Source organism: Phoenix dactylifera, chromosome 18 (assembly GCF_009389715.1).
Source record: "Phoenix dactylifera cultivar Barhee BC4 chromosome 18, palm_55x_up_171113_PBpolish2nd_filt_p, whole genome shotgun sequence".
NCBI lineage: Eukaryota > Viridiplantae > Streptophyta > Magnoliopsida > Arecales > Arecaceae > Phoenix > Phoenix dactylifera.
This window is the reverse complement of record NC_052409.1, coordinates 3,897,573-3,918,432: the sequence shown is the minus strand read 5'-3', so window position 1 is coordinate 3,918,432 and position 20,860 is coordinate 3,897,573. Positions and strand designations below refer to the sequence as shown.

The 20,860-nt window shown below is 38.6% G+C and overlaps 2 protein-coding genes across 6 annotated transcripts; both read left to right on the top strand.

Annotated features, from left to right (window-relative positions):
- The first annotated feature begins 1,818 nt into the window (after positions 1 to 1,818).
- On the top strand, positions 1,819 to 9,692 carry LOC103697995 (pyruvate kinase, cytosolic isozyme). Of its 3 annotated transcripts, none has more exons than XM_008779948.4 (4): positions 1,819 to 1,969; positions 2,228 to 2,490; positions 7,662 to 8,123; positions 8,632 to 9,692. In XM_008779948.4, exons 2-4 carry the CDS (start codon positions 2,233 to 2,235, stop codon positions 9,442 to 9,444), a joined length of 1,533 nt encoding a protein of 510 aa, XP_008778170.1. In that variant the 5' UTR covers positions 1,819 to 1,969; positions 2,228 to 2,232; the 3' UTR covers positions 9,445 to 9,692. The 3 variants fall into 3 exon arrangements, with proteins under 3 accessions (XP_008778170.1, XP_008778175.1, XP_017696613.1); XM_008779953.3 differs by having other exon boundaries at positions 1,969 to 2,116; XM_017841124.3 differs by lacking the exon at positions 1,819 to 1,969 and having other exon boundaries at positions 2,039 to 2,490.
- A 2,745-nt stretch (positions 9,693 to 12,437) lies between these two features.
- On the top strand, positions 12,438 to 20,744 carry LOC103722183 (phytochrome-associated serine/threonine-protein phosphatase). Of its 3 annotated transcripts, none has more exons than XR_003388647.2 (11): positions 12,438 to 12,607; positions 13,582 to 13,728; positions 13,840 to 13,907; positions 14,881 to 14,938; positions 18,356 to 18,466; positions 18,580 to 18,630; positions 19,261 to 19,404; positions 19,490 to 19,585; positions 19,741 to 19,812; positions 20,145 to 20,325; positions 20,476 to 20,743. XR_003388647.2 is itself a non-coding variant. In XM_008812662.4 (11 exons), the coding sequence occupies exons 1-10, from the start codon at positions 12,527 to 12,529 to the stop codon at positions 20,226 to 20,228; spliced, it is 912 nt and encodes a 303-aa protein (XP_008810884.1). In that variant the 5' UTR covers positions 12,438 to 12,526; the 3' UTR covers positions 20,229 to 20,230; positions 20,326 to 20,744. The 3 variants fall into 3 exon arrangements, 2 of the variants coding, with proteins under 2 accessions (XP_008810884.1, XP_008810871.1); XM_008812662.4 differs by having other exon boundaries at positions 20,145 to 20,230; positions 20,326 to 20,744; XM_008812649.4 differs by having other exon boundaries at positions 20,145 to 20,744.
- Positions 20,745 to 20,860: the final 116 nt, after the last annotated feature.

Sequence of the window (20,860 nt, the reverse complement as noted above, 5' to 3'; positions counted from 1 at the left end):
AAAAAGTTGCCAATAACTATGCATGTACATCGTGAAGCTAACGGGACGGCCGACTGGGTGACAGCATACGTAGCGAGCCACTCTGGAGGCATCCTATGAATTAGGGAGGGAGGGATGCCTGGAGCATTTTGGGACATTTTGTTTTCTGATTCGATTAGGTATATTTGTATCCTTGTTGTATGAAATGCTTACTTTAGCCAAAAAAAAAAAAAAAAATTGTTGCAAATAAGATTTAGCAAGTTAATGCGATGTCACAAGAGAAGTCACGCAGTTGGTGGCCTTTTGTCTCTACGATTCATCTGGCGTCAGTACTCAGTAGAGAACTTGCAGCCAACATGAAACCAGCACTAAAGGTCAAGTGGCGAGTGGGCCCAACTAACTATTTAAACAAGCTAAAAGCCTGTTTGGTTTAGTGTGAGCGGATCGAATGAGAGCCCGTTTTGGCAAAATGATCTCCACTCCCATTTATTTTCAACAAATATTTGGTGGCTTTTGCTTCCTTTTCCATTAAAAAAAAAATCTATCTTCGATTGGGAGAAGTCATTTCGAGTTAATTTTTTATTTGACGAGCCATTTTAAAATTCTAATTTGGCTTCACTTCGAGCCAATCAAATATCAGAAATGGACTGCTTGTGAGCTGGAGCCGACAAGGCACCCAAACAACCACTAAATTAGCCATGCGGTCGAACTTTTATGGCTAAATTTGGTGAGATTCCCAGTTAGCCATTCTGTCTTCTTTTTTTTTTTTTTTTTTTTTTGCTAAAACTATTAAATCTTTCCTCATCTAGTGATGAAATTTTTAGTCAGGTTAGATCGGCCGCTAGGCCGATAGACCACCAACCAACGTATAAAAATATATCTATATTATTTTTTTATTTATTTTTGTATGTATTATTTATAATTGGATTGATGCACTATCGAGCTGAAATCGAACTGAATGCTAATATATCCATATTTATATTTATTTTATTTGACGAATCTGGATACACATATTAATATTAGTCAGATATAAAAATTTATATTTATATTTATTTTAAATAAACACATATACAAATTCGATATCAGAAGTATGAATATAAATATAAATATAAATTAGATAACTAACCTATAAGATCATAGAATCAAAGATATTACTAAGTGAATGATAAATCAAATTAATAGTACGTTAATATGGTTATTTATTTTTATACGTAATATATAAAATTAAATAAAATTATAAATAAAATTAGATATTCAGATATAAATAAAATAATTATCTATTTATAATTATATTTGTTAATAAATATAAATATAAATATAGATATTGCTTAAATTTTCATCCACGAATGGTTTTGGATACGATCCACCTTTGTCTCTAAATCTAAAAGATCTGATCCGATTAAATCTAAAAGATCTCCTCCCCCCAAGCTACGCACTCAAGATATGGTCGGTACCAGTCAGGTTCTAACATCATCACGTAGAGGACTCCACAAGGGAAGTTTCGCCCTTCAACAAGCGTCAAAGTGAGATCAGAAAAGAAGGACATTAATGAGGACTGAAGCAGCAAGTTGTGTCCTAAGCTGTCATCACTCATGCTTTCAAGTTTAGGTATAATTTTAGCACCAGACGTGACTTTAATGCGGAGGTCTGGCCCACTTCCATTTGCGAGCGGGGCGGTCCGGTGACAGAATCAGCGGGCCCGCACCCGGTTTGCGACTTCGGGTCTCTGACCCAGCATCACATGCCGGCATCCCGCGGGGGCCCCACCGCTTCGGGTAGGACCCGAATTTTGTGGTTTCCAAAAATGATAGAGAGGGAAACGAACTTTTAGCCCTTTAGGAACGACGCCGGCGGTCACGATCGCGCTCAAATCCGCCGTCCACGTGGTGACTGGGGAGGCGGGGTCGCGTTTTAGCCCCGCCGTCGTCTTACTTTCGGTCCACCGAGCTTCCTTCGCTGAGAGTTCGGTGGGCGAAAAAGGAGAAGAAAGGTAGGTTCCACTTCGCCACCCACTCCCCTTTCCTTCCTTCTAGAACAAAAAGAAATATCTCTCTCTCTCTCTCTCTCTAAAATTTAGCTGAGATCTATTGATCTCGCGAATCGCGCAAAAACCTCCTCTTTCGATCTCTTTATTAGGGTTTCTGATCTCAAACCACTTTGAGTTTTCGTTTCCTCTGTTCGATAGGGGACAGAAAGATTGGTTTTTTTAGGGTTTTTGGTTGAGGGCATTTGGGTTTTTGGGTGGCAGGAGGGATGGCGAACATCGACATAGCGGGGATCGTGAAGGACCTGCCGAACGATGGGCGGGTGCCGAAGACGAAGATCGTGTGTACGCTGGGCCCCGCGTCGAGGACGGTCCCGATGCTGGAGAAGTTGCTGAGGGCCGGAATGAACGTGGCCAGGTTTAACTTTAGCCATGGGAGCCACGAGTACCATCAGGAGACGCTGGATAATCTCAGGATCGCCATGCAGAACACCCAGATTCTCTGCGCCGTCATGCTCGACACCAAGGTCTGATTTTGGCACCCGACATCCTGTCATTTCCTTCAACCGACCGGGTTGTATGCTTTTTTGCTTGCAATTGGGTGGTTTTGGAACTCTGGATTGGGTTGGTATTTAGAAAAGATTTAATACGTTCGATGATGTTGAAATAGCTCAAGGGTCCTTGAGTTTTCGTTATTCACTTTCAAAGGAAGGTCGTCAGTTTATTTATTGTCAGGTCATCATCATCATCGTCATTGCTTGGCTCGTCATTATTATGCCGTAAACACTGAGTAATGTTAAAGTAGTTAAAGCATACCTCAATTCAATTAATAGTGACTTGAGCCATCTTGCTGCTTGAATTAATTTAGCTGCGGACGAGTCTTTTCTTTTTACCCGTCTTGGGTTCTAATGAAATTAGACTGGTACCCAATTACATAGAAGTATCATGCTAGTAGATTGATGTCATGATCTCTGTTGATTGAATAGATCTAACTCGTAAGACTCATTGGGATCATCAACCTAGTCGTTGGAATTCATCTTGGGAAATATTTAATTGATTAAACTGAAATATATTTTGATTTATGCTTTCTTGAGCGTCGATGATAGTTGGTATTCTGTGATATCTGGACTACATGAATTTGCATCGTGTGCCTTTTCTTGGGCTTTTGGTTTCAAAACCGTTATGTTTGGGATTTCAGGTTTTCAGGCAGAGTGTTTATGATGTTGGAACTGAACAGCTGACTTAGCGAAGTCATCACTTACTCGATACAGTAAACATAGTTTGCGGATTGTAAGTTCGATAAATACATACAGTTGTCCCTCCAAATCATGCTAAGGGGTAACTGGAAGTCAAACTGGTCATGGGCAGTTTGGCCAGGTTGAAGAGGTCTTGTTTGTTTAGGTACTCACTTGGCATCTGGGATTCATATTGAGCTTACTTACTAACAGAGTTAAAGCAGTTATTTCTAATTTTAGCTAATGAAGAAGTTAACCCATTGAAGGAGATGGAAGATGATATGTAGGGCTAAGAAAGTGCAATTCATGAGATTGTTGAGTAATATGACCCTTTTTCTTCTGGGGATATGAATTTGGAGATGTGTCGATGATTTGGGTGATGAGATGGGTCTCAATTTCACCTTTAATTTAGGACCCAGCATTGGAAAAAGATCTTAACTATGGTAGTATGAATATGTAGGTCAGTGCATTGTGTAACCTTTGCTGGTATGATATTACTTTAGTGTGAATCCATGCAGTTGGAGTGGCGTAAGAACGTTGACTAGGATTTTGGGTTGATGTATTGCATGCTGATGACGCGCTGGCCTTGCAGAGTATGGAACATTCTGTGCCATGCCAGTACTTGGAGATATGATAGCAGGGTCTGTCTTGGTGTCATTGTAGTAGCAGGGTCAAGGATATGAAGGAGCATAAGTTATAAGAATACCTCATGGCATTGGCTAGAAAACAACCTAAACTCTCTAAAAAAAAGCCAGAGATTGGAGAAATAGTGTTGATGCATTTTATCTTCTGCTCCTTATTGGAATGTTCTCTCTACATGACTGATATCAGCATGTATTCTTTGCTCAAGTCTATGCCGATACTATGTATAATGATTGATTAGCTATATCTTTGTGGACTTCTTTCTTTTCATATTTTATTTTATTACGTCATATTTGATTCTCTTTTATAGAGTGGCATTTGAGTTCTCTCTTTTACTGTTGGTTTTGACTTGCAAGCAATATATTCACCATTTTCTTAAAAGGAGTAGCTAATCTTCCCCAATCTTTTTCACAGTGAAAATTAAAAGAAAGGACCATTATATTCTCTGCTTGTTTTCTTTTGCAGCAAATAAGAATTCAAAATATCTCTGTTGGACTCATTATAGTTGCAGTTTAGTGGGTTACTTGCTGATATTCTTCTCTTTTTACAACCTTTTGCATACATTCTCTCTATGGTGATGACTATCTATAATTGTTCTTCTCATATTTAGGTGCCCTTAGTTTAAGAAATGTGACACCTTGGTTGGAGTTGTTCTTAAATCCTTTTCTGTATAGTTTTTTAGAACTCATCACCTTCCCTAGACAAGAAAAGTCATTGGTTTGAACAATTTGAATCACTTTTAAGCCCATCATTTGACCATGAGTTGCAAGAAACACTCTCACACTTTCCATCTTTGAGAAATCTGCATGATCAGGTATGACTTGTGTTGGAGACTCCTTTGCTTTACCTGGTCTCTATTTGGTCCATTTTGCATGACATGAATCAAGTAATGGATGCGGCTTCACTTTTGTGTTCTTCATCGGCAAGTTCTACTAAGGAATGCTCCATATCCTCTCTACTCTGATGACTGGAGATCCACTAATCAAAGGTGCTCTCGTCCATGGGCAAATGGTGTGAATCATGTCTTTGTATAGTTGAAATAATAAGAGGTAGGTGATTATCTTTTCTTTAAAAGTCAAGTTAGGAGCAACTGTAAGCTTCAGAACTACCATTCTCTATTGAAAGTGTGCGTACAACTAGAGAGCAAACTTACAACTTGTTACTCTATTTGTCCCTGTTCGGAGGATTACTCAATATTTTTATTACATCTTCAAATCTCATATTTGGCATGTGATCCTAAATGGCATGCCTCAAATATGGGTGGTGCCCCACTTTGCAATCACCTTCTTTCTCATAACATCATACCATGTGCCCAAAAAAAAAATGCATCTTTGATTAATTCATTGTATGTGCTACTTGTGAAACTAGAGGAATAATAGAATGAATGTGATCTACTTAAAATGAAGTGTCATGTATTTACCTTGTACATGCATTTGCCTATTTTGTTTTTCTAACCCTCTATAGGGACCATATTCTGATCTCTAGCTGTTGATATGGGCAACGCCTACTGGTTTCATTGCAGTGAATTGGGCCTTTACCATATAACACCAAAGAACAAGCTGTTATAATTGGATAACTAATTTTAAAAATTGGAAACTATCCTCAGATCTAATCTAATCAATTGTTTTTCAATGTGAAACTGATAATTGTTAATTTAAGATCATCTATTCTGTTCTTAATGAGAACCATGTTATGGGATCTTTAGGCTCGTGACACTTTCTCATGATCGATGCTGTATCAAAATGCAGTGGAACCATTTTCATAGATATCGAGAAGTCTTGAAATTCTGAATGTACCTCCCCTACCGCCAACCATACTGCCCCATATAGCATGTCATATCAATTGCTATATCATAGAGGCGTATCATTTGCTCTGGCAAGCTGTGAGTAGATATGGAGGGTGTACTGTTCCGCATACTATTTTGTTTGGCACATGACTGGCATGCCCTTGTACTCCAAGATTTCAAATTGTGGTTCTCGATGGTAACAGTTTGCTTTTTGCAAAAAAATTCAATCAAACTCTTGATCTTTACAGCTCGTTGTGGGTTGACATTTTGATTAATTCCATCATTGGTGCCTGTTGATGATCAAACCATTCGGTGGCTACTGGTGTGCTTTCTCACAAGCTGATTTTCTTCACGAACCTAGATTAGGACACTGCCAACCTTCTTTCTACCGGTTTGAGCTGTTGCTCTTTCAATAATATTACCATTTGCAACATCCTCTTAAAGTAGCCACCTAGGCGATTAAAACAGTTATCATACATTTGGAATATTTGGTTAGTTGCTTCAATTCCTTCATCCACTTTGGAGTTCTGGTGTGCGTAGTTGCATTATGAGTTTTGCCATTCATATTAGTTATTATTGAACTCTTGAACCCAGTTTGATGCAACTTCATCAATTGTTGGTTCCTTAACCTTATGTGGAAGTTGTACCTATGCAAAAAGAAATTATTTGCTATGCAGCCTGTTTAATAATCCTGTTTAAATCCCATTTCATTTCAATTTTTAATTAAAAGATGAATTAGGATCTTTAGAAACGTAAAGAAAGGAGGAGCCTGGGATCATTCTTTTATTTTGTTTTAGAAGAGCTATAAACTTATGTTGGATTCCAAGGGTGGAACCAATGAAAGAGTACTTTTCTTTAGGAATCCATCCTCCAGGAAAATACTCTTAATTATGTTCGGAAGTTTTTCTTCAACTCTAACATTTGCAAGCAGCTGTCCTGTTTCTTGGAGGAGCTAGTCATGACCTAATTGGAAAGACTGTATTTCAACACAACTGGTACCTCATAGGACTTTTTTTTTTTAATTTTTATTATTAACTAGGATCTATTATTTGGAAAAAAATAAAAGGAACAATTGGACATGTTTGTAGTGGAATCTTAGTGAACTGGATAATAAGATGACGTCTTTAGATTTTATTTATTTGTTGTATGTTGGTGAGGCATAAAAGAGTATATACAGTGAGGCCATCAATGCTGTATTGATCAGAATGTGCATTTATAACGAAGGTGCAAGGACATGAAAGAAACAAAGATGGAGAAGTTGCAGCTATGGTAGAACTCAGATTGGTGATATTTAGAATGTATTTACCTACAAGAGTTGAGTTGCATCATGAGAATATTTTAATATGTTAAGATTGCTTATTAAAGACATTTGAGGAATTAATCTTGAGTATAGCAAGTCTTAAGAAGGAGTGTTAATGAGTTTCTAGTTGTGGTGGGTACACAATTCCAGAGGGGCAGGACTAAGATTCAACCTGTAGCTATTATCTTCATATACTTGGCATAGATGTACTAAGATGCAGTGTTACTTGGTAATATAAGAATATGTGTAAAAATCTTCTGCGTATGAAATGAACCTAACCAGAAAATACATAATAACCCTGCAGAACAACATATTTGGCCTATATATGGATGGTTGATGAGGCTATATAAGGAATGAAAAGGATGCAGTGAAAAGAAAGGAAGTTTCATAGGAGCTGATGAATTGTTTTATTATCCATTTGCACTTTTGCAAGTTTTGAAGGCATCTGGAGTGTTTTCTTGTTTGTTTTCCTACACAGTGGTTCTCATGTGAATTATTAAAAAAATGCTTGAAGAAATAGTATTCTTAGGCTGTGCAAAATTGAAGTGGATTCCTCTGCCTAACCCTTTACATTCCACTTTAGATTGTTCTATTTGTTGGATGTCTTTAGATTGTTGTCTTTGTTGGATTTCTTTTTGTTTGAATGCTGGACAGGGTAAGCCATATTGACTTTTATTACCAGAGTCCTTTCTAGCATTTGCACTTGTTGTTATTTACCTGCTAGCATTGTTGCAGGGCCCAGAGATTCGTACTGGCTTCCTGAAGGATGGAAAACCTATCCAACTGAAGGAGGGTCAAGAAATTACAATAAGCACTGATTACAGCATTAAGGGCGATAATAACATGATTTCCATGAGTTACAAGAAGCTTCCTGTAGATTTGAAACCTGGAAATACCATATTGTGTGCAGATGGTACCATAACCCTTTCTGTCCTGTCATGTGACCCAGATGCTGGAACTGTGAGATGCCGTTGTCAGAACACTGCTATGTTAGGTGAGAGGAAGAACGTCAATCTGCCAGGTATTGTGGTGGATCTCCCAACATTGACGGAGAAAGATAAAGAAGACGTCCTGGGATGGGGGGTTCCCAACAAAATTGATATGATTGCACTGTCATTTGTGCGCAAGGGGTCCGATCTTGTTCATGTTCGAGAAGTTCTTGGGCCTCATGCAAAACGCATAAAGTTAATGTCAAAGGTATGTATTCTATGTATCATGTATCTATCTATTCTATGTGTGATTGCAATTATCTATTCGATGTATGATATGTATTCTATGTATCATATATCTATCTATGTGTTTATCTATCATGTATCTATCTATTCTATCTCTATCTATCTATCTATCGTGTATCTATTTATCTGTCATGTATCTACTTATGCATGTATGTCTGTGTGTGTAGGCTATTGTGTACGTAATTGCAATCTTAGGACAGTTTGGATACTTGGTTTTCTTAGGACATCATGTATCGACTTTTGCATGTGTGTATGTAGGCTATTGTGTATGTTGTTAACAAAAAATTGCTATTGAACCTTGCTCCTTGAGTAGTTTGCACAGCTGATTTTCTGAGGACACTGTATACTGATGGTTAATGATATGTGAGAGCTCTGAAAATGCTTTTTGGCTTTAGAATTTCATATTGCGAACAAGTTCTGTTAATGACTTGTTGGTCTTTATGCTCTTCTATTGATGTTTGTTTATGCAGGTCGAAAATCAGGAGGGGGTGGTGAACTTTGATGATATCTTGAGGGAGACTGATTTCTTCATGGTTGCTCGTGGTGATCTTGGAATGGAGATACCAGTTGAGAAGATTTTCCTTGCTCAGAAAATGATGATTTACAAATGCAACCTTGTGGGTAAGCCTGTTGTCACCGCCACTCAAATGCTCGAATCGATGATCAAGTCCCCTCGTCCAACACGTGCTGAAGCCACCGACGTTGCCAATGCGGTTCTTGACGGCACCGACTGTGTCATGCTCAGCGGCGAAAGTGCAGCTGGAGCCTACCCTGAGCTGGCAGTAAAAATCATGGCTCGGATTTGTATCGAGGCAGAGTCCTCCCTGGACTACGATGCCATCTTCAAGGAGATGATAAGGTCTGCTCCTCTTCCCATGAGCCCATTGGAGAGCCTGGCATCCTCAGCTGTCCGCACAGCCAACAAGGCCAAGGCTGTGTTGATTGTTGTCTTGACGCGTGGTGGGACCACCGCTAAGCTCGTGGCCAAGTATCGACCTCGAGTTCCAATCCTCTCGGTGGTGGTTCCGGTGCTGACAACGGATTCATTCGATTGGACCGTCAGCGATGAGAGCCCGGCAAGGCTGAGCCTTGTTCACAGGGGTCTTATCCCACTGCTCGCGGAGGGTTCTGCCAAAGCTACTGATTCAGAGTCCACAGAGGTGATCCTGGGGGCTGCACTGAAGTCCGCCATGCAGAAGAGGTTGTGCAAACCGGGCGATTCTGTTGTTGCTCTGCACCGCATTGGCGTCGCTTCCGTCATAAAGATCTGCATTGTGAAATGAATGATGGACGGAAGGAACAAAACTTTCCATTTATAATGTTCTCGTTTTAAACTGCAGCTGGTGTTGTAGTGATAAAAGTTTTCCCCATGCTCAACCTGCAGTTTGCAGGGAAGATCTTATTATGCATAATGAGCTGGGTGCTGGAGAGGAACTCCATGTCATGTAAGAGCATTTTGTTGGTTGCTATATTTCTAAATGGTCCATGCTTTCAGTTGGGTACAAGCTATTGAAAGTCAACTGCTTATCTTGCTTGTTCTAAAATTCTATTTTTAATTTATCTTTCTTCCTTTTATGTTTTTCTGCTATATATTCATCCATATTTACCTAACATCAGTTTCTCCTCGGTACTTGAAAATTCCTTCAGCATCTGACTGCAGGTACCGCAACCTTGATACAATTCGTAGCACTTAAATTTGCTTGTGAAGTAGGCACCAACATACATGCCATCCCAGGATTCACGCATGCCTCCTCGTTCTCTAAATTCTCGGTGCATGGTTTGCCATATATGTGTGCATGCAGGCATGCAAAATCCCTCTTCGGAGAGACGGGAACGCGCACAAGGGATCGCATGTACTGTCTGATTTAGTGAGTAAAATTAGTAATGCTTCTACTGCCGGTACTGCACTGAACAATCAAATCACTTGCCGACTACCGGCCTCGTTCCCTTCTGATTCAGGTGTTTGCGTACTCGATGTGCCAACTGCAAATCCGTATTCAGCCAATCCATTTATTAAGCTTGTGGTTGGATACCAAGCATCACAAACTTAGAAGCCGATACTTGTATCTCCATGCTATGGCGGCTCTCTTCAGCCACCGCCGCGCCGCCACTCGCCTCCATGCACCGCCGAGGTGGTTCAGTCTGGTTCGACTGCAGTTCAGACGAGAGTCTGAACGAGGTTCAATTGCAGCTTTGGTTGCAGAGCAGCTGCGCACGTTGGCACAGCTCTGCTCCCTTGGAGAGTACGCCACCCATCGCTGCGAGCATGAATCCGAGCGTCCTCAGTCAAAAGGAATTTATTCAAATCATCAGGCAATAAGAAGGCGAGCGATGTAACCTTCAAGACTCTCCTAAGAGCTTCTGTTGCTGCTGTTTGTTGTTTTGGAGAATACTATCCAAGAGCCTTTTGAGCTGAGCTATGATGATGATGGTTATGAATATGGGGATATTTCAGTCTGCATGGAGAACTCCTGGTGAAGGGTCGAACTCGTGGTGGAATTTGACGTCGGTGAAAGATGCCTCCATCAATGGGTTCGCCGCCATACCAAAAGCAGCAGAGTTTCCCGGTTGGGAACGTCGGGATGTGAGAACGCTGACGGGGTTCGCGGGTGCCATCCGTTGCTCCACGAGGTCTAGTTGCTAATTAATTTGAAGCCCTGAAGGGAAGACGATGAGTTGTGTACTGCAGCGGTCACGTAAGGAAGAGTGTGTTTGATAATATGGTTACTACCTCTCATGTCCATGAGTGGATTAAAGAATCAAATAATTTGTATTCTATTTGTAGTTGTTTCAGTGATCCAAATACTGTTCTTCGTTGTATATGTATCAGTTTCCCTGCTGCTAGAATTCTCTGTGGTTTATTTTTATTCACTTCTAACTTTTACGGGATCCCAAGATCATGTATTTGCCAAAGAACAAGCGTGGAGTGAGACAACGCAATCGGCCCATGGGTTCCATTCCTGTTCCCCTGCTCCCTTCCATTGCCAACTCCGTCGTCGCTGCTGCAGGTTCCTTTACGAGGGTCACTTTTAGCTTTGACCAACAATATGTTATTGGGATATGCATCTGTTTTCATGATAATATGCCAATTTTTTCTTTTTTAATCTTTCTATACTGCTACGCATGATTTCTCTTTGCACAATGGTATGTAATAGATGGTGAAACACTGAAATTTTACCTGCCAACTATCCAATTTTAGTTTTTTAAACACTGATAGGTACTATTATGGAGCTCCTTCTTGAACATCCGTTTCTTTAATACAATGCAATACCCATCCTTAACCATACCCCATGTCTCCAAGACTCCAACCATAGCAGATGAGTAGACAAGGTTCATAGACATTTTGGTATGGTGGTATACTGGTACGTACATCATCAACTATACGATACCTTGGTTCTTCACAAATAATGCTCATGATTTTCGGTTTTGTTCCATAGATGACAAGATAAGCAGGATTATGAGATGACACCACATGAAAGCAATCATCCACAGATATGAATATATGAAAAGGTTGGGAGTTTACCATCGAAAGTTTTGATGCACATGTTGAGACAAAACTTGACTCGGAAACTTAAGTTCTTAAGTTTTTTGCCCGATCATTTATTTAATCTTTCGATATTAATCTAAGGTGAAACTAAATCTCCTATTGATTTTTAAGAATGGTCAACTTTGATCGGATTGTATTAACTAAACTGGGCAGGCATATTTGAATATAGGATATAATAGAAACCCTTTAATCATAGAGTGCAAATGTGCTTGCAATAATAAGATATAGGAATTCTTTTGTGGAAGATAGAAAAAAATTATTTAGGGCTTTAAGAAATCCAACTGAATTAGACTGAATTTTCTATAGAATCATGGATCACATAGTTTATTTAAGCAAAATTTATATCAATCTAGTCATCTATGGCCCAAATTTTATGGAAAGAAAAAAATTATGAAATTTTTTTAAAAAAAATCTTATATTTTAACAAAATTATGGATGAGATTTAGACTAAAATTAGAATAGGTCTTTAAAAAAAAAAAAAAACTGACTGGACCAGCTAATAAATCTATTTTTTTTAAAAAAAATCAATTTAATTCTACTGCATTTCTCAAATAAGCTTCTAAGTTGAAATTTTTAATGTTGCATCACTCAAGATTTAAACCCAAAGCCTCCGTTCCTTGACCCAGAACCCAGACGGCGATCGCTTAATCACATCCCATCACATGTCGGATCATAGCGGGTTCGCTACTGGGGTTTGGGTTTCGGGTTCAACATTAAAGTTAAAACCCAATCCCTTTTTTCCCCTGCGTCGCCGTCTCGTAGGGCGAGGGAAGGGGAGTTCTCGGGAAGAGAGAGAATCCTCTTCTTGCGACGAAGCCATGGACTTGGATCTCTGGATTTCGAAGGTGAAGGAAGGCCAGCATCTAATGGAGGACGAGCTCCAGCTCCTCTGCGAATACGTGCGAACTCTCGCTCCCTCCCTTTTAACCTCTCTCTTTCTTCTTGCCCTAAATCCAGGGCATTTCGCTTCTGCTCGAGTTTTAGGGCTCGATTCGAAGTTAGGTTTTCTTCATAAGGTTGATTTCTTTTGTTTGAATTCGTGTCATAGATTTCACCTCCTCCTGTTGTAACTGTCGAATATATTATGTTTCTGGACCTCTTAATTTGGTTGAGATATAGAATAGAATTAAAGTTTGGAAATTAAATAGTAGTACAGTACGAGAAATAGAGGACTGGGATCGCATGTGATGGATTGATTTTAATTTTCGTCCGGATGGATGAAACGTACATATTGATTCTAATTGCTACAAAGATATCCGTTTTAACATTTTTTAACTCATCCATGTGCATTTTATTGAATTTACTTTTTTATCTGAGTTTGCTTTATTTGTTTTCATGCGAAGATGCATATACCGCTCTTGTTAATCCATTTTCTTTAACCCCCTAAAAGTTAATGCAATTTTATTCGGTATGGGGGATTTGGGGATAAGATTTTCTCTCTAAATACTGCAAGAATGTAGCGAATTTCACCCATTAGGTCATTTGTATCTGATGCTAGTTCTAACTTTTAATCCTACTGGAAGAAATAAAAAGATTATGCATTTGGTATGTCAGTCGTAAGAAAGGGCTGGACTACGAATTGCTGTCTGGTTATAATCATGGTTACTGTTGTCAAAATGCACGGTTACTCTTATCAAATGTTCTTATCACCTGCGGCATATTATGTTTACCCTTTTAAGTCCAGCACCTACATCTAAATGTCATCATGATCACTTTCAAGACCGTTGTCCCTACAGATTAACATGAGAAGAAATTAATACTGCATTTTCATACATCACTTTCTTTCTCCCTTGATGCCTCTTTAGAAGTCTGGTAAAGATATTATTGTTTAGGTCTGTTCAACTCTGAAGTCTCAAATTTTAATTGTATTCAGGTTAAAGAGATTCTTATTGAGGAGTCAAATGTCCAGCCTGTGAACAGCCCCGTGACTGTTTGTGGAGATATCCATGGTCAATTTCATGATTTAATGAAACTCTTCCAGACTGGTGGTCATGTTCCTGAGACAAATTACATCTTTATGGTAAGATTCTTTTGCTCTCTGAACCATCTGTGGCATTTGTAGTGCCATGAGTTTTCCTCATTGATGCCAGAAGATGATCTGATGATTAAATGGCGTGTACGCTACTGTCAGGGTGATTTTGTTGATCGTGGTTATAACAGTCTGGAAGTTTTCACTATTCTTTTGCTTCTTAAAGCCAGGTATTTCTTGAACAAGGACACAGCAATGCTCCTTGGTCTGTCCATTTTTTCCTATTCTGGAAAATTAGTATGTATAGTATGTGCATACATATGCTTGTTTGTGTTGGTGACTTGGCAAAAGAAAAGCTCTTTTTGCAGTATTTTGAAAAAGAATGTATCATAAATCAGAGTAAGAAAGTATGCAGCAGGAAAATTTATTTGTTTTCCTATATTTTAGACCGTCTTCCTAGAGACTAGAGTAGCTTCAAGTCTTCAAGCATCATCATCATGATCACCTTGTGCATCACAGTCAACTTGTGGTCCCAGGAAAATTTATTTGTTTCTCTATAATTTTAGAGAGTTTTCCTAGAGACTAGAGTAGCTTCAAGCCTTCAAGCATCGTCATCATAATCACCTAGTGCATCACAGTCCACTTGTAGTACTGGATGATTAAAGTGGAGCGTCTCTGTTATTCCTTAAGCCAATAAAGGGTTGTTCTAGTAGACCATAATACTCCTCAAATTAAAGCTAACATAGCAATTAAGGAATGCCAAAAAGGGACAAAAACTGCTGTCGCTAAGAGAGGTGCTTGCTCAAAATCACCTCACTTCTGCTCAGGTGCTTGCCTAGGCATTGCCTCAACAAAGCTACCCTTTCCTTGGTGTTTCTGAGGCACTCTAGGGTTGCACCAGCTCACTTGAGTGCCTAGGTGAGCTCCCAGAGCACCTTTGACTCTATCATTGCCTTCTTAAATTCATTTGCAATTTTTTTTCTTCGAATTCCATATCTTCAACTTTCCCCCCTTAATACATCAATGAGTTGAAATGACTTTTTGTAGAATTTGATATGTTTGCTCAGTGAGCTTCTTCTAGCCAGTAAAGTTGGCTTGTTTTGTTTGCGTGTTTGCTCTATATTATTTCTGAGAATTCTTTTAGCAATTTCCACAAAATAATTGAAATCACGTATTCTGTTTGTCTGGCTGTATCTTCATTAGATATCCTGCAAATATAACCCTTCTGCGTGGAAATCATGAAAGCAGGCAGCTAACACAGGTATGCTGTTGGTTAAAATATTTTCTAGAATGAGCTTAACCATCACAGAATTTTTGTGTTGTTAAATATCTTGTTGGGAATTAATGCAACTGCCCCTTTGCATGATATTGAATCTCCTTTGTGTGTTGGGCTGCAATTCAGTGCTCCAAACAGTGATGTCAAATTAAATAATGCATTCTGGTCTAATATAAATTGATCAGCTGCATTCTTAAGGATTCTCTGGGGTTTTATTTCAGTTGATCTTGTGTTCTTTGTTCTGCCTTTAGAGGGTTCTACATTTGCTCTACCCAAACCTCAGATGCTTGCTTTCTTTATCGTTTTTCTTCTTGAGGATTCTGTCTTGATTCTATCTCCTGATTATTGTGTCTTCTTTATACTTTACATGGCCGTTTGAGTTCTTTTTTAGTTTCCTGGAGGTTAGACATGATGCACACTCCCTATTTCCCTATTTGATTTTACTTATCCATGAGATTTGCAGTGCCATCACCCACTTATCCCCCATAGGAACACAAAGGAATATTGAATAGGGCTTATAGAACAGCATAAGTCAGCAGGCTAATCGAGCAAATTCAGCTTTCTGAATTCATGATTGAATTGACTCTTTCATCTGGATGTGCAGTACTTTCGAGGTTTAACACATGATTTGTCTAAAACATAACGCCATCTGGATTTTTATGACCGTCACAATCTTGTTAAAATGTTTAAGCCTTTAGAAATTTGTTCCTTACTGCTTTATCATTAATGTTTATTTCCCGGTCATTAAAGTGAAATTATTAGTTGAAGATTCATCCTTGTGTGGATAATATTATTGTAATCAGCCTGGTCAGTTCATTTTATTGGATAGTTTCAAAAGTATCAAAGTCATCATTTTCTTTCATTTGAGTACTTATGGATATGTAAATATGCCCAAATAAAAGGATGGAGGTTGAAGTATCTAATAGTGAGCTAGCCTTCTGTCATGCAAGTATTATTCTCCAACAAGTTTACACTTGTTAACACATGAGAATATTCCCTTCCAACTGCGTTAATGCTTAGCCATGAAATTAAGTCAGCTCGATGGTGCCTTGGCACTGGTTGTTCCTGCATCATGAAAGAGCAGCCTGGCGTAGGTGTCTGCCTTGGCTTCTGGATTGTGTTAAAGTGCCAATTAGAGATATTGCGGTATGTAATAGGTGAATGCATATGCTGCATGTTTGTCACGCCACCTTTTAACTACTATTATTATCTGGATTCTTGTGTCCAAGCGTGTTTTAATTAGCTCTGATGCTTCTCTAACCCCCTGAACTTTTCTCTATGCCATGCAATAAGAAGAAATCAGTAGTCAACAACCGGAAACTCTTGTTGTTGCATATATGTGGTCAAAGCATGGTTGCTATACTTTGTTAAGACTTTTCATCTGCCTGAGTTGCATTGAATTATCTGTTAGCACATCTGATAAATGAGTGAACTACATGTGATTGCTATAGTACTTTGAGGTGTAACTTTACCTTATAATCATGTTTTGGGCTATTCATTTAACACACAAATAGAAATAATCACTAGGGACCTTCGGAACAGTTCTCTTCTCTTTCTTATGGCTCTCATGTTAAGTTTATTTTACTTTTGCCAACATATTTAGATATATGTTTCATGCAATTAGCTTTAGACATTTTAGTTATTACGTTTAGAATAGTAAAATACTGTGTCTACAGCCACTGAAACATTACAAATGGTCACATGGCAAAAGCAAAAGGTTTAAGTCAATGTGGTTGACATTATTTAATTAAATCTTTGCGGTCTCAGGGGTACCCCATGAATACTATTTTGGCTTCATGAATGATATATGTTGGATGAACTTGAGCTGATTATTTATTGTGGACTTTGTAGTTTGGATAGATGATTTGTTATTGGTAATTTTAGGAATGGCCTTGGTCTCACTGTGCACCTGATGAGTATGTTCTTTAAAGAAGTTTTTTTTAGGATATCATGAAGAAAACTTTTAAAGAAAAAAAATGTTCCTCGACATTTTAGGCTCTTCTATCTCTTCATTTAATTGTCTAGGGTGGAAGTTTCTCATCTTCTAGGTTTTGAATGGTTGTAATCAGACTAAATCCGGCATACTTCATTGCAAGGATCTTCAAGAGATGCAACCATCCTTCCAAGATTACAGTCCCCATCAAATTTTGTTACTCCTCCCATTGCAAAGCTTATACTTAATCAGGCTAAGAGGTTCTATCGAAACCTATGACCCCTTGCTGTTGGAAGTAAGACTATTCTCCTTGTGAGATGTCAATAGTTTTGCCCTAAATAAGTCATGCTTTTTTGATTCACCATTGGATGTTGAGGGGTTAACAAAATATGATCACTTGGATAAACAGTGAAACTAGGCACTTAGTGTAACAACCCAGTATCTCACCCAAAATGGTTAGCCGAAAAGTATTATTTAGGTTCCTTGATCCCGTATAAGTACCCAAGATCTACCTAGCGAATAACTGATGTGGGACTAAACACACGCCCGCACGGGTCCTCACATACTCCCCCCGTTCAAGCCCTAACGTCCTCGTCAGGCTAAGGGTTCAAATCTATTCAAATCTAATCACAAACACCATGATTGGCCCGTAGTCAGTCCCAATGGATCCGTGCTGCAGTGTCCCCTAGTCCACATAGGTTATAAGCTGGGTCCGCTCTGATACCATTTGTAACAATCCAGGATCTCACCCAAAATGGCTAGCCAGAAGTTATTATTTAGGTTCCTTGATCCTGTATAAATACCCAAAATCTACCTAGCGAATAACCGATGTGGGACTAAACACACGCCCGCACGGGTCCTCACACTTAGTTTGCTGTAACTTCTAAGATAATTGATTTGGCTATGGATCCAAAATACTATTCTTGCTTATGTTTTTCGTGGCACTAGGAAGCTGAACCACAACTTTGATGATGTGATTTGTGTCTTTGTAAGTGTGGCTATATTGTTTCACAATATGCATACTCTAAGGATGACGGACATTAATGTTTTACTGATAGGGAATTCCATGAGTTGTTCTCATAGAGAATTTTATATTGTTTATACAATTTTGTGGGCTAAAGGTTTACAAACTCTGTTTATATATAAGGCTGCATAATACAGGGATATGGCTGTAAGAAAATCATTTTGCTTCTCATACACTGCTTTGTGTTTGCACTTGGTTCTGTCATCTGACAAATCATAATTTTACATTATGCTTAGGAGATCTCATGAAAGCTTCGTTTTGGTTATTCCAGAAATTAAGAGAGATAAATTATAAGCATTTTATTTCTTTTGCTAATTATATTGGCTAATTTGATTGTCTTAACTTTTGTTTGATTTCATAGGTCCACCAAATGAACATGCAAAACATAAACATGTAATTTGTTTCCATATGGGATTTGCTAATGATAGATGTCATCTATTTTTAGGTGTATGGTTTTTATGATGAGTGCCAGAGGAAGTATGGAAATGCCAATGCATGGCGGTATTGCACTGATGTATTTGATTACCTAACATTGTCAGCAATTATAGATGGAACTGTAAGCCCCTCTTGTTTTTGCACTCGCATACAAATGACTTGTCAGATGCTATTTTTGCCTTCTTTTTAGCTTGTATCTGTTATTCCAATATAGTCTTCCTTTGGGAACTGCAGGTTCTCTGTGTCCATGGTGGTCTTTCTCCGGATATACGAACAGTTGATCAGGTTTGCCCTTCTCAACTTTTCTGGAGGGATTCATCTTCAGAATTGATTTCTTGAGCCCTTCATTTCCTAGCATTTTCCTACATTTATCTTTCAAAGATGGTAAAATTTTAACTGGTGATTCATTTTTCACATTAGTGGCATTATTTATGCATTGTAGATAAGGGAACATTATGTTAGTTACTAATTGATGTGGTAAAATTTTATCTGGTTGGCAAAAAAACATAATCTGGTCCAGACAAACTTAATTCTCAAAATTAGACTATAAGGATTGGATAGATTAATAGCATTGACTGCATCAAATTCAGTTGATCCTTTGTGCTTATAAAAAACTGATAATCACTGTACAACAGGTGAGAAGGGGGCTGTATTTTTTTATTATGCTGTCTAATTTACATGTATGTACCTCTTTGCCTACACAGACACTGATGTACATACATGCACACACCCCTTTAATATTATAACTCGAAGCCTGTGCTTGGCCATGCATGGCAGTTGCTGTGATCTAGTGTTATCTTGTACTTATTACGAATTGAGTTTGAAAAATTATCCTTGTGTGGTTGGCCATTACTACCTGTTTGATCTTTATAATAAAATATTGTTTTTCTTCCTGCAATTCCTATTTATTAACAGATAAGGGTTATCGACCGCAATTGTGAAATTCCTCATGAGGGCCCTTTTTGTGACCTTATGTGGAGTGACCCAGAGGATATTGAGACATGGGCTGTCAGTCCTCGCGGTGCAGGTTGGCTTTTCGGATCCAGGGTGACATCAGAGGTACATGAATAGATTCTTTGGGTTTTATAAGCTGAATTTCTTTTTGAGTGGACTGTTTTCACACATGTACCCTCTTTTATTGTAGTTCAATCACATAAACAATCTTGATCTTGTTTGTCGGGCACACCAACTTGTCCAGGAAGGTTTGAAGTACATGTTTCAAGACAAGGGCCTTGTAACTGTGAGTTAACACATGAGTTGCTTCATGCTTAATGTAGTTCATGTCACTGTTCTTCTGTTGTTCGATGGGATTCTTTAGTTAATTTATTTTACTAACCCTTTGTTTCGTGGACGCTAAATACTTATATGCAACTTTTGATATTCGGGCCTGTCCAGGTGTGGTCTGCTCCTAATTATTGTTACAGATGTGGGAATGTAGCTTCGATATTGAGCTTCAATGAGAATATGGTATGGTTAATGACCTTAGCATTTGCCTTTTCTTGGTGATATGCCTTTATTTACATACCTTTTTTTCCATCATTAATTTTGTGCTGAATATTTCTGAATGTGCATTGAAAATTTGGAGTTTGAAACTTCTTCAGCCATGTAATCAAAACAAATTATGCCCCACTTAAGGTGGTGTATCTTTGTTGAATACTCAAAATAAGCTTCAAAAATTCAGATTGACGGTTGTATGGCTCATGGCAGATAGATGCCATTTTACGAGTGTTTTGGCTCTTTTGTACTTTGTATGGGTGCTCTCACCTAATTCTTAGCTGTCCATTTTTTTTAATTGATAGGAGAGAGAGGTGAAGTTCTTCACAGAAACTGAAGAGAATAATCAAATGAGAGGGCCCAGGACAGGAGTCCCATACTTTTTATGAAGGTGGTATTTTGGTCAACCCGTTATTAGGATCACAGCTTCCTGCCTTCACCTGTAAAGTTTTGCCGCAAAAGCTAAAAGTTCTTCCTGTGTGAAAGGTGAATGTCATGATCTGATGGAGCCTCTGGAGACTTTCGAAGAAGATCCTACTATGTGCTGGCTGCTTTCTGGTTTTAAGTCAGATTATTAATTTCTGTTGTATGTTATGGTTCTTGTCACCATGACTTTGTTTTATTGTTGTTTCGAAGGTTAACAGTGAGTCTATCATTGGGAGGTTGGGAGGACAATTTAGGGCTGTAAAGAAGAGGCTGAGAGCTTCAAAGGTAAAATCTGCAGTGGCTTCAATTGAAGGCCAGAGGAGGATCACTTTGGTTCCATTGGGCCCAGGCCTCTGATTTGTATACTCATTCATGTTGTAGACAGTGACAGTTTTGTTAACACAAAAGTCTTTTTAAGTATGTAGAGCGATTTGAAGAAGGACGAACACACTTATAATTCCATAATTTTTATTGTTAGCGATTTTTCAGAAAGCAGCAGGAAGATTGGGAAGCTTTTGTTAGGTGGGCACCTTGTGGGGATCGGATTCTATTTTCTTGTCAGTGCCCAAAATGAGGATGGATTCTTCTCGCTCGA